Below are 17,113 nucleotides of genomic sequence, written 5' to 3' on the forward strand. Positions count from 1 at the left end.
TTTCTATTTTTTAATTTCCCTAATGCTTCCTTTACCTCTTCCTCCTCAATATTTATTTCTTCGTTTGTCATCACCTCTGGTGTTTGTGGTTCATTATCGTCAATTTTAGCAAATAGGAATCGAAAGTGGTCTACCCATGTTTCCTTCTGAATGTGTTTTGTTTTTATTAGTTCGTTCATTTCTTTTCTTTGTTCTCTGATCATTGAAAGATCAGCTTTGAGAAACTCTGCCAGTGATAATTGCGGAGTGGATTGAGCAGCTCTGCGGTTACCACAGCTGGTCCCAAGTCCGGATAAAATGTGGAGGGTGATTGGCAAGGTTAGCAACCTACCAATCGTTAAAACAAATACTGCTCAAAGAACCAATGTACATCCTCGGAACCGCATTGATACTATGAAGACTCAAATAATAACAAAACAGTCAGGTTAATTAACATATGTGACCAAAACAACCTATCAATACAAAATAATTATTTCCAGCATTGAGAATTACATAAAAACTGGGTACAATAAACAAGACACTTAAAATCCATCATTGATTATTATGATAGCCCGCCAAAATAGAAAGCTCAAGGTACAAGATGATTGAGTATATAGAGGAAGCACATGTGGAAGCCATCACCACTTAGCTAAACGCTAAAATAATTTTCCTTCGTCTCTCTTTCCCTCTCTCTCCCTCTCTAATAGCGCTACAGCTCAAATCGAGCCTTTGCCTCCTCCAAACTATGCTTCCAACCTTGCCGGTCCCGCACCGATCTTTTCCAGGTTCTCACGTCTAGCAAATTTTGCGCGTCAGCTGCCACTTCATCCTCCCACCTTTTCCGTGGCCTTCCTTTTGCTCTTGCGCCCTACATTTTACTATCTATCTCCTTGGGCTAGTCAAGGAAAAAGAAGATACCCAAGAGAAAAATTAACAATCTCTGTAAATTAAGTTTAACTTGGGCACCTTAGACCATAAAAGCTTAAAATCACTTTAAAAAAAACGTGCTAAGTCTGATGCTTCTTGTATCTTTTTCTTTCAGTTGGTCTCATCTGCTTTCTATATGCACATGTTTTTCCATGAGACAATGTACTATCAGGGAAAATGTTCTTAAAGTCCATAAGTATCTCCACGTTCAAAAAAAAAATATTTTTTATAAACACGCACGAAATAAAATTTTTTATACATAATTATATGGTATTTTTTTCATTATCTTGTACAATGATATCTTTTTTCATTTTACAATACATAGGTCCTTTGTTAAAATGTTGATATCTTTTTTGATACGTTTAAATATACGATATGTTTTAAACTTTTGAATTTATTTAAACAAGTTGATGTTTACTATGTAGCAGAATTTGCGACTTATTTAATAGTTACATTATACTTAATCCATATAACAAAATTGGATAGAGATTAAAAAAACTCATGCGTTATCTCTTACTAGATCTAGTAATGCGATAACAAATAGACAAAACTGATTTAATAATCAAGAGAGAACACGATAAACTTTGTAAAAATTTATCTTAATTACATTATAATTAAATTACAATTGTTTATATATTGATATTGCACTATTAACGTACTAATCCGACATGGGCGAGCGATCACAATCGCAAGCGGCACCACCGTCATTTTCTTTACACTTCACATCGCACCACTCATTCCAATCTACTTGATTTGGATCTGCTTGATTTAAAACTGGCTTTTTTGGTAGAGTTACTAGTTGGTAAATGCTGCATTTTTGGCAACCAGAGATTCTGTAGTTGTGTTTAATGCAAAATTCACTGCAAACTAAAAATGATATATTAATAAAGATATTGATACTAAAGCTAGAAAGGAATTAGGCAAGTTCGTCCATTTTTATATTGCAGATGTAGTTATTTATTAAAATTATTATAATATGTAGTGTGGTGGCACTAATTAAGATTTCAGGTGTGAGTAAAAAGAAAGTTGAAGAAATATGTGACAACGACCAACCACTAGTATGAAGTTAGATACCAGTGTCATCAATTTCATGTGAGAAGAAATTTTCATTTGCACTGAATGTAGACGCTATTCTTATTTGTACTGAATTAGATAACAACTGGGGTGTAGGGTTGTATCATCCCTTTTATCGGAACGACAACTTTAAGTGTCATAAGCGGGTGATGGTTCTTGATAACTGGTCCTAATAAGATACTTAAATTTATTGATATAAGGTTGAATGCTCGAATAAATGATTTTTGAAAAATTAAAGGCAAATATCGAGCACAATTTTAGTAATCAAATCTTGCCCAAGTATTTTCGCTTTCTACAGCATCATCAGGGGCATTTCGTCAAATTTGGGCTATCCAGCAAGTGCAGAATGTAATAAACATGAAATTAAACATAAATTGTACATAAAACTACACTAAAACAAGGACAAACAGTTTAAAATTATTTAAAAAATTATTCTACGCTACATTCTTGTCGGCAACAGGAGAGAGAATGGTATTTAACGGAAATGTTAAGGTGACAGGTGAAATGTTAAGGTGACACACCTTAACATTTCCGTTAAATACCATTCTCTCTCCTGTTGCCGACAAGAATGTAGCGTAGAATAATTTTTTACATAATTTTAAACTGTTTGTCCTTGTTTTAGTGTAGTGTTATGTACAATTTATGTTTAATTTCATGTTTATTACATTCTGCGCTTGCTGGATAGCCCAAATTTGACGAAATACCCCTGATGATGCTGTAGAAAGCGAAAGTACTTGGGCAAGATTTGATTATTGAAATTGTGTTCGATATTTGCCTTTAATTTTTCAAAGTTTACTTAAATTTATGGCTACACGTGCTACACTCCTGGTAACTGCATTGTTTTGCAAGCTAAACTAAGAAAGCCAGATATGACGAAAATTTCACCTTGCGATTGCCGGCATAAGCAATCCCTTACTTAACTACTGCCGAGATATGTTGACAAGCTTCAGAGCCCTACCGTCACTATGAAAACGCTGAAGGGCGTTGACAGGTTCGTGCGTATAGCCGTTCAGAAAATTCTGTCCCTCAAGCGAACGTGTACGGATGCCTATATACATGCGTCTACTAAGGAGGGTCGTCTGGGCGTCATAGCCATGGCCATGCACGTTCCGGCTATCATGAGAAGAACACTGACAAAATTGATTAGCTTAGCAACTGAAGCTACAGCACTTACCCTCTCTCTACCGTACATGCCACGTCTATGGGAGAAAATCCTTTAATGGAAACATTCAACGTCATGCAATTCAGCATCCACCGTATGTAAGTTAAGCCAGAAACTTGAGGAAGGCTATAGCGATAACGAACTTCTTCAGGGCTCTTCACACTTCGAAAGCTCTGCCTGGATAAGCAATCTACCGCCCTACTGTTCAGGGAGAGAATATATCAAGGCGATTTAGCTGAGGGAAACCTTCTGCCAAAGAGATATGATCAGCTTGTTACGTACCTTCGAAAATCAGCTGACAACAAAGGGTGGATATGCGAGACAGAGCTGAGAATTAAAGGCAGGACTGTACTCTTAAAATTCCTGACCTTGTCGCGCAGCAGGTTGATCGGGTAATTGTCGCAGACGTTGTGATCAGTTGAGAGGATCCTGAACCCCTATGTACAGCCGCTGCCAATAAAACGTCGCTGTACACTGAGCCTCGATTCCTTCAGACTACGCAAACCCAATATTCTGGAAAAACTATTTGCATGGCACCTCTAATCGTTGAAACTCGCGTAACATGGTGTCAGCCGAATTATTGTATCCTGAGAATTTGTAATCGATCAAGGTTCGACGTCTGCAATTTTATTACTCAGGATGTTTAAGGTAGCATTAATATTCATAGTAATTTTATGAGGCCTTAACATTAGCGACTTATGGAATATTTACTTTCGAGTGCAAGTACCATCTTCTTCCTATCACTGGATATACGCTTATCTAGTTAGGGTTTTATTTACTAACTTCAGATAAGTAGATGTTTGTGAGTGTCGTTTTCATGTTCTGTGAATGTCTAGTTACTATTTTACATTTTTATTCATCGCAATTTATGCAAGTTCATGACTTTTGGCGTGTTGACGTTATTAATAGCAGAGGAGATGGAGGATCTCTCTGCGATTAAGAATCTAATGATGCAGAGTACCATAAAGGGCCATATTCTACTGGCCTGTTACTTTTGGGATCGGAACGGAGATGAACAGATCAGTAGGACGAGGCCGGTTTGAATGACCGGGGTTTGGTTACATGATGAACGAAGCCACCCTATTGAGCATTGCTCGGTCTACATACAAAGAGGATATGCCTCCACTCTAATAACCAACGGCTACGAACGAGTAAGTTGGTGAATGGTAGGGTACTCTGGGGTTCATAGTTTTGATCTGAAGGAAGAAGAACTAACTACAACAATAGTCAACGGCATAGAAATGCACAAAGCAAGGAAAAACCAATACATTAAAGGTTGATCAGAACGTCTTTGGATATTTGTCATGACAATCACAAGCTGCAGATAGTTCAATACTGATCATGAACTTTGGAAACCAAAATGCGACAGAGAAGGTAAAAACTTAAAGCGCGAGGCCTCCCAGATCATTAATAGGTAAAATCCTTGAGTAGAAAAGCGTTTAAGATTAAACAAGAAAACCTCGATATGATTCGCAACCTAGAACGTTAAGAGTCTATAATAAGAAAGCTAGACAACCTTATCTAACATATGATGCGGATGACAATAAATATTTTGGGCATCAGCGACGTTTAGTGGTCATAGCCAGGTAAGCTCAAAACCAAAAACGAAATGATAGAAATAAGAAAGCATTGTTGGATAAAGAGTAGAGTATAGCAAAAAACGAACAAATATTAAACATTATAAGATTTGCAGAATACACCATTATTGTACAAGTCATCTGTCCTCTATCAGGGCCCCGTCTGCTCCTTTAGTTATTAGCTATAGAAAGTTATATGTTTTGTGCCTACATCTCCATCCAAGTCAAGCTGGTTTTCGCTTTTTTACTACTCTTAAAAATTTTTTCCATCTATGCTCACTTTGCTTAGTACTTCTTCTTTTCTGTAGTGATCTTTTCATTAAATCTTAGGCATGCAGAGAAATATCCACATCTTTAAGCTTTCCAGTATTTGTATTGAATTAATTTTCAACGTCAATGCTTTCATGACATATAGCCGGACGCTATACACGTAGCATTTTAAAATCGTTTCTTTGTTATTCTACTTTGAATTTTATTTTTTAATCTGGATGAATAGTATTATTGACTAGACTAGCCAATGTATCTAAATCTTTCTATCCCGTTGATAGATATATTTATTCAGGGGAATTATTTTTTAAAATAATCGTTGGTTATGTTTCTTTTTCATTGACTCTAAGTAGATAATAATGAGCGGCTGCATCTAGATAATCAGCAAATACCAACAATAGTTTTGGTCCTCGATTTGCAAATCCTCCTGTCAGCTTGAACAATATTTTACTTATTGCATATTCTAAGGCTAAATTGAATAGCAACGGTGATAAGGGGTCTCCTTGCCTAAGTCATGATGTTATACTAAATGACATTGATGTTCTGTTTCCTATCTTTACCTGTGAATCTCATGAATCTGTCACGCATATTTGAGTTAGCTCCACTAATTTTCTTGGTATTTCCATTCCTATCATTGCTAGCCATAATTCTTTTTATCGAATCATATGCTTGCTGAAAATATATGCAAATTTGGTTTCCATCCTGGTTGAATTCCCGGTTTTTGTCTAATATTTGTCGGATCGTAAATATTTGATGCAGCATTCATGCTGACCTTCCAGCATGAATGCTGCAGTGGTAGTCGCTTAGAATATCTTCCGAATATGCAGTGAGCCTATTTACCAAGATAATTGAAAGAACTTTATATGCTATGTTAATAAGCGATATAGAGGCCATAGTTTCGAAATTGTTCTTTATCTCCCTTCTTATGTTTGGGTGGTAAAACGCTTCCTTGCCATTCCCCAGACATTTTCTGCTCTTGCTATATACTTAGAATAATCAGCAGAGTATGGACCACTTGGTCTAGATGGTCAAAGTAAAATTTTTGGGGCCAATGTCGGTAAGCGTTGGATCTGCATTACCGGACGAGCTTAGTCAAAATATGAACCTTAGTCAAGACCGGAACCATGACTTTATCAGGAAAGATAATTTTAAATATAAGAGATTCAGTACCTTCCAGATTATGGCATACAGTACATATCTTCGATTTTTTAAAGAAGCCATTATTAAAGTAAACACATACTCCGCCTTTTGCTCGATTTAAACTATATTTACGATAAATGGAATAACCATTAAGTTTTACGAAAGAATTAGGTACTATGGGATTTACCAGGATTCTCTTACGGCAGAAATATGAATATCGGAATTACAAGATGTAAATCGTCGGCCTCATATGAAAAGTTTGCAGAGTATGGGCTACTTAGGTAATTATTCATTTATTTATACCATCATTTCCTAGCGCTTCGTGATCTTTAAGAGATGCTATCTCATTCTTGATTTCTTGAATTGTTGGTATGTGGTATGGGTTCTGAAAGTATTCCTTCCATCGTTCGACTATTTCTGTTTCTATCATTATTATTCACCTGCTTAATTTCCAACAGTTCCACCTTGTCTTACTGTCTTCACTTCTCTAAAGAATTTGATTACTTGTTCCTTTCGAAACTTTTGTCCATTTCTCATATTTGTTGTTCTATGTAGCTCCACTTTTTAGTTCTGAATAGTCGCCTTGTCTATGTTCTTATTCTTTGAAAGTCTGTTTTGTTCTCATCTGTAGGTTTTTGTGACATTTTCAATCTTTTGTGAGTTTTATTTCCAGCATTTCCTCGCATTGTTTGTTCGTTTTTTTCGCCGCGTGTGCTATACCTGATGCCACTCGCTGAAACGCTTGTACTACAAGTCTACATTATGCTTTTCCTCTCCCAGCAATTGAAATCTGTTGCTTATGGCTAATAAATTTGCCATATTTGCGAATTAAAAATGTTACTAGAGTATCTTGCTTCAATAAGGACATGATCGTTTTGGTTACGTGTTCTTCCATCATTTGAAACCCATGTGACTTTGTAAATATGTACTGTCTTTTAAATTGGGTGAATTTAAAAATCGTGTTATTAGATATTGCGACTAGTGTAAGCCGATATCCGTTATCAATTGTTGTGCCGTGTGGGTTATGTATACCAATTACTTCTCTTAAATAGTCTCCGTTACCTAGTTTAAATTCCCTCATTACTAATAATCAATATACTAATAATATACTGGTCTATATATACATATATATATATATATATATATATATATATATATATATATATATATATATATATATATATAAGCGGGGATCCTACAGCTTCTGCCGCTTCCCGCATTTCGATCGCCATCTTTTTCTATCTCTCCAGGTGTCTTCATCAATGGCTCTATCTTTCATGGTTTCCATAACACCTTGTATCCAAGACTTGGCTGGTCTTCCTCGTTTCCTTCTATTACTTGGATTGTATTCCATAGCTCTTTTTGGCCATCTGTTGTTGTCCATCCTCTGTACGTGTCCATACCATATTAACTGTCTAGTTTCTATTCTTTCAGAAGTTGTATGTACTGTATCTGTTTTTCTTCTAATTTCAGAATTAGGTATACGTTCTACTCTTGATATACGGCAAGCTCTTCTTAGGTAGTCCATTTCAACCGTGTCAACTTTTTTCTTTCCTTTTACTGTCATTTGCCAACATTCTGCTCCATATGTAAGAATGGGCTCTACAATTACTTTGTAGATAGTCATTTTAGTTCTCATAGTAGCTTTGTTGGACCAAAGTATAGAATTCAGAATTTGAACACTCTTCCTGCCTTGTTGCACTCTATAGTCTATATCTCGTTCCGTTGTTCCTTTACTGCAGATAATACTTCCCAAATATTTGTATTCGTAGCACCTTTTCATTTGTCTAATTTCCAAATCCGGGTCTTCGTCTTCATTGCCTATTCGCATATATTCTGTTTTAGACATATTCATACTCATCCCCCATTTTTCGTATTCATCTTTGAGCTTTCTAAGCATATAATCTGCATCTTCTTCACAGCTTGCAATTAGTACTTGATCATCTGCAAGGAACAGCGTTGTCAGATAATGGTTGTTAAGCTTCAACCCCATTCCCGCACATTTTTGTCTCCACTGGTGCAGTGCTTCTTGGATATATATTTTGAATAGGGTGGGGGAAAGACAACATCCTTGTCTCAAGCCTTTCGTTACTGTAAATACTCTTGAGAAAGTATTTCCTGTTTTTACAGTGCTTTGAGGACATTTATAGATGTTCAGTATTGCTTTTAGATATGTTTTACTAAGGTCCGTTTTCGTCAAGACACTAAATAAGAGTTTTAAAGGAACTGTATCATAAGCCCTCTCCAGATCTATAAATACCAGATGCGTAGGGAGGTTTCGAGCTGTTCGTTTTTCAATTACTTGTTGAAGGGTAAATGTGTTGTCCACGCACGATCTTCCTGCTCTGAAACCGCTTTGTTCTTCAATTTCTTTATACTCCTCTTCTATTCTTCTTTTCAATATACGACCATATAACCTTCCCAGCGAGCTAGTTACGCTAATGCCTCTATAATTTCCGCATTCTTTTCTGTCTCTCTTTTTATAAATGGGGCTAATGTGGGCCAAATTCCAATCGTCTGGAATCGTTTGGCCTTCAATTAAGCATTTATTAAAAATATTCACTATGCTTTCCAAAAGAGCATCCGGTCCATGTTTCACCAACTCGATGGGAATGTCTCCAGGCCCGGGTGCTTTTCCATTTTTCATTTGTTTCAATTCTTTTTTCAGTTCTTCTTTGTTTATCTTATGCACCTCTGAGTTTTCTGTCATTGAGATATGGTCAGGTCTTTCCGTAAATTCGTGCCTACTTTCTGTTAATAGCGTTTCGTAATATTTTTCCCACTTTTTATTTTGAATCAGGTTTATATTTCCCTCATCTTTTCTTTCTTTTCTAATACTTTTTATGAATTTCCAAGCTTGTGTCACTTTGGTTCCTCCTAAGCATCGGTCCATCTCTTCGCATTTCTCTTCCCACATTTCGTTTTTTCTTTTAGTGACTTCCTTCTTTGCTTCCCTGTTGAGTCTGCTGTAAATTCTGCGGTCTTCTGAGTCTTTCGTGGATAGCCATGTTTGATAAGCTTTTTTTTTGTCTTTAATTAATTTTCCTACTTCTTCGTTCCACCACTTCTTTTGTCAGCTTCTTCGTACCCCAATGCCTCTTTGGCCGCCTGATGAATGCAATTTTTTATATCTTGACATTCTTTTTCGGCTGTTTCTCTTCGAGTTAAGTAAGTTAGTTTTGAGGCTAGTCTAAGTTTGTAGAGGAATTGTACTGATTCTTGTTTGAGGCTATCAATATTATATCTTATCTTTGTGGAAGCTGCTACCTTCTCCTGTTCAATTTTGTTCTTGTTTACTTTCCTGTAGTGTATGGTTATTTTTGCGACCACCATATAGTGGTCAGATCCGCATTCGGCACCACGATACACCCTTACGTCATTTGTTTGGAGCCTTTTGTTTTCTGGTTGGATGAGATAGTCGATTATAGATTTTATCTTTTTCTTTGGTTGTTCCCAGGTAAATTTATGTATATCTTTGTGCTGATAAAATCCATTCATTATTTTAAGCTTTAATGTTTCACAAAGATCAATGAGTCGCTCTCCGTTGTTGTTTATTTTGTCTTCACCATATCTTCCTACCACATTGTCTTGTAATTTTTTGCCTACCCGAGCATTGAAATCTCCTAATAGGCATATTTCTTTGGATCGGTTTACATGGGTCAACACGTCAAGCAATTTGTCATAGAATTCATCCTTAACTTTTGTATCAGAATCGTCACTAGGAGCATATACTCCTATTATAACTATCGTCTCCCCATGTTTCTCAAGATCCATCATAATGATCTGCTCGTCTATCTCTTCCCAACTCTTGATATTGTTTTTGAGTTTTGTATGCACGGCTATAGACACACCTCTTTTTGCTCTTAATGATTTTTCAACTCCACTGTATAAATGAATATAGTCGTTCTTCATTTCATTTCCCTTTCCTTTCTTTTTTGTTTCTGTAAGAACGCATATGTCTATTTGTTGTCGTTCTAATTCTTGAAAAAATATACTGGTCTACGAAGAGTAATGATTAAAAGACTAAATTTAAATACATGATAGTGTTACTCCCATAGTAGAAACGAATATTAAGAATGCATTTTATTGTTAACAGCACGATCGAGTCTGTTGGACAAAATGTAAATATACAAAAAATTTGTGTGTTCTTTTGTACATTTGTTAATTATATATTTATTATAAATGATAATTAAAATACTTACTTTGCAAAAAATCAATCGCTTTCGACGGAACCATATTTTGCACTTGGGAACATACGCACAATGGTTTCCCCAAATTGTATTTGCAAAGAACAGGGCATATGTCACTTCTAGGTACGTTTTTGGCAACATGATTTTCAGTTTTTTGAGATTTAGACTGCCGTATATACATTTTTTGAAAAATATCCAAACAATCTCTTCCGCACGAATTTCCTCCTAAACCAGATAAACACAGCTCTTGGCATATCTGGCGTTTCTCAAACTTCTTTAAAAAAGGATGTAAAATCTCCTTGTCTCCATCATCTAGGTTTTTCCTACACATAGCCAAATTAACTGACAGCCAAAGCGTTAGAAGTAGCATCCTAAATATGAACATAAGGTAAGATAAAGTGCAGAATATTTTAATAATGTACATTAAAGCTATAAAATATATATTAATAATAATAATAGTCCAGTTGTGTGTGATTTGATCTCAAAAACCCATAGGAATAAGCTAAATTTTGTTGAGAATTCAATTCAAATTTTGGGACCTTAAGTAAGATGCAATCAAGTTAAGTTTACTTAATATTAATTACCGTTCTCGCAGAAACAACGCTTGAAGCGAACGTCGATTTTGAGTGACAGTTACGCGCGCAATGAATTTTAAACAAAAGTTGTATCAACTCGACGGTAAAAATTCGATATCTTGTGATCGGAGTGTCCTATCGACAAAAAATACAAATTCGTTCCAAAGGTGAAGAGTGCAGCTTTCGTATTCAATGTTTGTAATTTATCGCAAATGGGGTCAGTTTTTGTAAAGGTGTGAACTAAATAAACGATGGGCGATTTTTGTCACTTTTTAAGATTCTAATAAGATCAATCAAATGTATCACTTTAATTGACTAGTCGTAGTGAAATTTCCATTCTAACCGGTCGCTTTAAGCGTTATTTCTGAGAGAACGGTTCATTCTACACAAAAATTGCTAATAAATATTTTTGTTTAATGTTATCTCAGCTAAATTTTTTATTTGAAACTTTTTTTTACGGCATACAGATTCTTGGTAATCGATGATTTTAGTTTTCCCCCTAACGTTTGGCGTTTTAGGGGAAGCCGAGGATAAAAGGGTAAACTTTTTTGCGTTTTTATCGGGATCCCATAATTGATATTCTCAGCATAATTCAATTTGTTCGTATAATTTTTCGAGGTTCAGTGTGTAACGATGTGCTGAACGTCCTACAGCAACACCATTCAACAGTCGAACCGTGGGAGTGTCGATAGTCACTCATCCATTTCCACGACAAGACGACGAGGTGGGGTCCGTAGCGGCTATTTAAAGCAAGCGGCTGGCGGAGTTAAATGAGTCTTATGGCTAATGCTCTAGGCTCCCTGGCTCGCTAGTGCATTGAATCTGCGAGCCACCCGGACAGAGAGACTTCCGCAGTGAGGATTATGGTCTGTCCTTAATCAAGCAGAACTAGTGGGTATAGTGTATTGAACGTTACTGTCAACTTTGACTCAGAGTATAACGTGGATCTGCACAATCGAATATTTTGATTGCGAGAGCGTTTGGCGCTTCCACTGGACTGAGGTGGAGCGAATATAAGTCTGAAACGTCTGTAAACGTCTTTTACAGACGTCCGCCAGGGAATTCACTCTCGCGGGATCCAGGCGGGGATGTAGAATATATTTTATTTTTATTTTTGTACATACGTTAGAATTAATAGATTTATTTTTATTTCAACCTGTGTTTAACTGAGTCTGTCGCCTTGAAAGAGCTACCCGTCACCCGAGTGGTATTTGAAGTATAAATCAAAACGAAAATAAAAAAAAATATTTGTTTAGTTATTTTAATAATATCTTGGGGCCGTAAATGAAAATGGGCTATGGCGTCGAAGATACAACTTTGAACTGTATCAGTTATACACCGATCCAGATATTGTGAAATTCGTTAAAGTGCAGAGACTTAGATGGGCTGGACACATTGCTAGGATGTCAGATCACGAATACACGAAGAGATTAACATTTTCAAAACCAGAGGGCACAAGAAGCAGAGGACGACCACGAATGAGATGGATTGATGATGTGGAAGAAGACCTACAAATTCTAGGGGTTAGAACATGGAGGGAAGTTGCCAGGAATCGACAGGAGTGGCGACTTCTTTGTGAGCAGGCCAAGATCCACAACGGATTGTCGAGCCACTTATGATGATGATGATTTTAATAATATCGCTTTGATGTAAATAGATCAGAAGAAATGTCTATTGTAAAACGTGGGATATTATTTTGCTCTTGCTGTTCAGTGTGTGGTCCGAAATTATATTTAGTGGAATCATAAGCACCAAGACAGAGTTATAAATGGAGTTAGAATTAATAACTCATGGCGACGACACTTTTTTGATGAGTCCAGAGAAATAAGTTTTTCTCAGGATATCTCAATAGCCAGATATTTGATGAGTTTTTTCGATAATATATACCAATAGTAAGCAAACCTTTAGGATTTTGGCAGACATTTCGGCGTGGTTTTTTAACTATTGACAATATAGTTCTCAAAACGTTACTTTTTCGAATTTTTGCTTCCCATTAAAAAAAATTTACTTATTTATATATAAGACAAATTTCGAAAATAGCTCGTTTTAAAAATATTTTCAATCAGTTTGTTACTCCAAAAACATCAAAATGAGGCACAATCGTTAATTTTTTTTACTTTTCTAAAAATGAACTTACATTTTGTGATTTCTTCCAAATGGATGACTTAGTAAACTGTAAAATTTCAGCTCGATCCATAAATTAGTTTAAAAATTATTTAAATTGTTTATAACAGGGGTCATTTTCATGTAACAGTAAGATATATAATATTAAAGATATGCTAATTCTACTGGTACCGTTTGAAAGGTGAAAACTTTTACGATTAATATTAATTTTCTTTAATTTCCATTACTGTCCACCGTATTTTATGTAATACGCGAGACGCCTTAGACAAGAAAAGAGAGAGGACAGGTAACGCTCATTTAATAAACCTTCGAAAAGTGAAGCCAGTTTCAATGTGACCACCATGTTTTGGTGCCTGTACGTTGCTCATTACTTCCTCTCGCAGGGTTACCAACTCTACTGATTTTTCAGTAGATCTACAGTTTTCAACTTAAATTTAATGAAACACTTCATTGAGCACTTTTAAAGTGATCATTATATCAATGTTTAATTATAAATTTTGAAAAAAATCTATTTATTAATATATATCCATTATTCTCAATATACTGAAGAAACAAAATATGACCTGGCAACCTTCCAGGTGCCTCTTTAGGCTTCAGTCATTTCCATACGAATGTGCGTCCCCTCTTTTTCCTTGTCCAAGCGAGAGCCTGCTACATATGTCGCCATCTACGTGTCAGAAATAAAGTATAAATCAGTTATTGTCCTAATATAGGTTAGAGAGTAGATTTTAGAAGGTAACTGTTTATCCTAACTTTAGCATAACATAAATTTACAACCGTTTGCCCGCACAACACGCAAGCTAGAAGAAATGTATACCATCTTGTCAAATGCCTCAAAAAATATGGGCCTGCAAGTAAACGAGGAGAAAACTAAGATAATGGCATTAACACCCAATTCATGGTTGATAACTCTACCTTTGAAGTAGTGGACAAATTCACATACTTAGGCTCCCTGATCACCAAGGAGAACGTCATGATGGAAGAAATCAAGCGAAGACTAATCCTAGCAAACAAATGCTATTTTGGACTGAGTAGACATATGAGGAGCAGAAACTTAAGCCAAAAAACAAAAACAGCCATATACAAAACCCTTATACAACCAGTATTGATCATTTCCAAGGCAGATGAAAACCTCCTGCTTATATTTGAATAAGGGATCCTGAGAAGAATATTCAGTGGCATCTGTGAAAATGGTGTTTGGAGAACTACGAGATATATCACAGATATGTATATTTGGTGGTAAAGACGTAGTATCTCTTATAAAAATGGGCAGGACATCTGGCTAGATTACAGCAGAACAACCCTCCTAGAAGAATCCTTATGTCACAACCTGTGGGAAGTAGAACTAGGGATAGGCCAAAACTCAGATGAAGAGATGGTGTAGATGAGGATGGTAGAAAAATAGGCGCAGCAACCTGGCAACAGTTGGCAATGGATAGAACTGATTGGCTTAATAGACTTGGGAAGGTCGAGGCTCTTTTATAGGGCTGTAGCGCCAATGATGATATTAACAATCCCAAAGATAAAGAGAAGTTGTTAAAAATATATAAGAGTTTAGACTAAAATGATTCTGATATAGATACTGCTAGAAGTGATGAGGAACACTAATTCAATTACACTTTTCAAAGTATTGGCCCAGGTACACTGCCTCAAAGCATGAATATTACAGTTGTTTCTCGAAAATTATCAGCAATTGAAAAAACCGTGCTCTCTCTCAAAAAACTGAAATAAGCAGTCATATATGGCATTTTCAACACCAATACGGAACCCTATTTATTAAATAAATAAAACAAAAAATAATTCTAATCGATGTGTTTATTTTTCGATAAAAAATTCATTGATTATCTTTGTAAAGAAACAGTAAAGTACGCTACATAAATATCTTGGCCTTTTACCTTGTCTGTTGATGATTTATATAACTACTGAGGCATTATTATTCTCTCTGGACACCACCCATTGCTTTTTATCACAGAAATCTGTTATCTACATTGATAATTTTTTATATTTTTATCTTTACTGACAAGGTCGAGGGATCAAAAAAATACACTGTATCGGCAAAATTAGAAAAGACAAGATTGAAGAGCTCCATTCAAAGACATACAAAAAGAAATTCGTGAAACTTCCCACGCTCTATATATCGAAGAACATAATAAAGTTAATATTACAACTAATATTTCAATTTCAGGAATATTTGCTAAAGGAAGCTGTAGCAGACAGTCCAGAAACGATAGAAAAATTTAAGTGGTCCCTCAACCAAACATTATGCAAAAGTATAACAAGGGAATGGGTGGTGTAGACTAAGTAGACTAATTCGATAAGCTAAGAGGTTTGTATAAATAAGACTCGAATTAGATCTAAAAAAATGGTATTGAAGATATTCAGGTTTTGGTCGAGTGGGGCAATTGTCAACATGTGGTTTCTTTACCGCAACATTGAGGCAATTTATTTATTAGAATTTGACTGGCGAATAGTGGAAACTCTGCTGACAGCTCCAGATATTCGAACGCCAAGAAAAGTACTTTCAAAATACTTAAAACAATTTGCTGAGGAAATTCGTTTGGATAATGTGGGTCATTTGGTGGATAAAATTGAAAAACAACGAAGGTGCCGCAAATGTGGCAAGTGCACCAAATATCGATGCATTAAATGTAATGTAAGACTTCATCCCGAGCAATGTTTCGTTAAATATGACAGGTTGTAAAGCATTTTGAACTCTTATAAGGCGCCATATTTTTTTTTAACCATAAAAATCGTGCTTCGTTTTTTTTTAGAAGCGTTCACAGTGCTCGTTTTTAATTCTTGTTATAAATGCCTGTGTCTCATTTCTTATATTCTTGTAATCTTCGTGCGCTTGTTGTGTCTTGTTTGACATGTACTTCGGGTAAGCTTTTTTTTCCTGCATTTTTTTTCATCTCTGTACAGAACCACAGACGTCTTTTGCTTTAGAAACGAATTGCTTTTATTTATCTTTTTTCTTTAGCTTTAGTTTCTTTAGTTGAGTCTAAGATGTTTGCTTTAATTTTTGCCCAGATTTCCTCGACTTTATCGCTTTGGATCATATATGTGCTTCTGATTTTTTTTTGTTATTCTTAAAGCCAAGTTATAATAGAAGAAAGTTAACTTTCTTCAGGAAACTAACTATCACTATAGGAGTAAAGCAACCAATTTATGGTAATAATGTCAGCAGAGCAACAACTAGTCCACCTATGGAGGAACCTAAATCTACATGACAAAAAGAATACCAAATCGTTTAGAATAAAGCACAGTAAATTAATAAAACCTATAATATTTTAGATCCAGAAGAGTATTCTTATAAATAATAAGTAAGTATTATAGTTTTATGAAAATAACAAAATAACCAGATAAAATTTAAGTTTTGAGACATTTTATTTAATTATTTTTTATGTCATGTTTATCTTTGCTGGGTACATTTTAACTGCTTATATTTATTATGTACAATTTAAATTTTATATTAAAAGTTTCTAGATATTTAAATTAATTCAATACCTACATCTCTTTCAACATCACCATCTTCAAATTATATTAGCGTCTCATTGGAACCACAAAGCACAAAAACAAATTAAAATTCGTATACTTGCAAAAAATTACAACAAAACTAAACAAAATACTGACGTATTATATAATTTATCTCTACCTATATACTATCTCTCCATCTGATAAAATATCAATCAATATATCATTGGCATATTATATTCAAGATGTAGATACGATTACATTACAAAATTATAAAAATATTGTCAATATATTATAAAAAAATTATATACAGATATAATTTTTATATGAGGAAAAAAATTACATCTGCACAGCTGTTTTGTATAAAACTTAAGAGGTCGCTGGTTAAATGATAATAGATAAATAATTATAAAGTAAAAATGTAATATTTTGTATGTGAATAAATTAGCGACAAATAGCAAACACAACTATAAATAAATTAAGAAATTAACTGGTCTTACTCATTATTGATGTTTGTACAAAGAATATAGACTTACCCTTTGAAATATTGATGGATTCTTAGCCAGGGAAATCTCGTTGGTACCGCGTCGGGGCGCCCGCCGACGCTCGATGGCGAGAACCTAT

The 17,113-nt window shown here is 35.2% G+C and overlaps 1 protein-coding gene across 1 annotated transcript; it reads right to left on the reverse strand.

Moving 5' to 3' along the window:
• Positions 1-1,412: 1,412 nt before the first annotated feature.
• Positions 1,413-16,664, reverse strand: LOC140440833 (uncharacterized). The gene is made up of 3 exons (XM_072531193.1): positions 16,527-16,664; positions 10,329-10,687; positions 1,413-1,773 (listed from the first exon to the last, which is right to left on the reverse strand). The coding sequence occupies exons 1-3, from the start codon at positions 16,544-16,546 to the stop codon at positions 1,565-1,567; spliced, it is 588 nt and encodes a 195-aa protein (XP_072387294.1). The 5' UTR covers positions 16,547-16,664; the 3' UTR covers positions 1,413-1,564.
• Positions 16,665-17,113: the final 449 nt, after the last annotated feature.

Source organism: Diabrotica undecimpunctata, chromosome 5 (assembly GCF_040954645.1).
Source record: "Diabrotica undecimpunctata isolate CICGRU chromosome 5, icDiaUnde3, whole genome shotgun sequence".
Taxonomy (NCBI): Eukaryota; Metazoa; Arthropoda; class Insecta; order Coleoptera; family Chrysomelidae; genus Diabrotica; species Diabrotica undecimpunctata.

Bases quoted from the DNA above. Each gene is read 5' to 3' on its own strand.
- LOC140440833 (XM_072531193.1), bottom strand. From the start codon at position 16,546: ATGGTGATGTTGAAAGAGAT. The intron at 10,688-16,526 runs GTAGGTATTGAA...GTTCATATTTAG, and splicing joins ATGGTGATGTTGAAAGAGAT to GATGCTACTTCTAACGCTTT. The intron at 1,774-10,328 runs GTAAGTATTTTA...TATCATTTTTAG, and splicing joins AGCGATTGATTTTTTGCAAA to TTTGCAGTGAATTTTGCATT.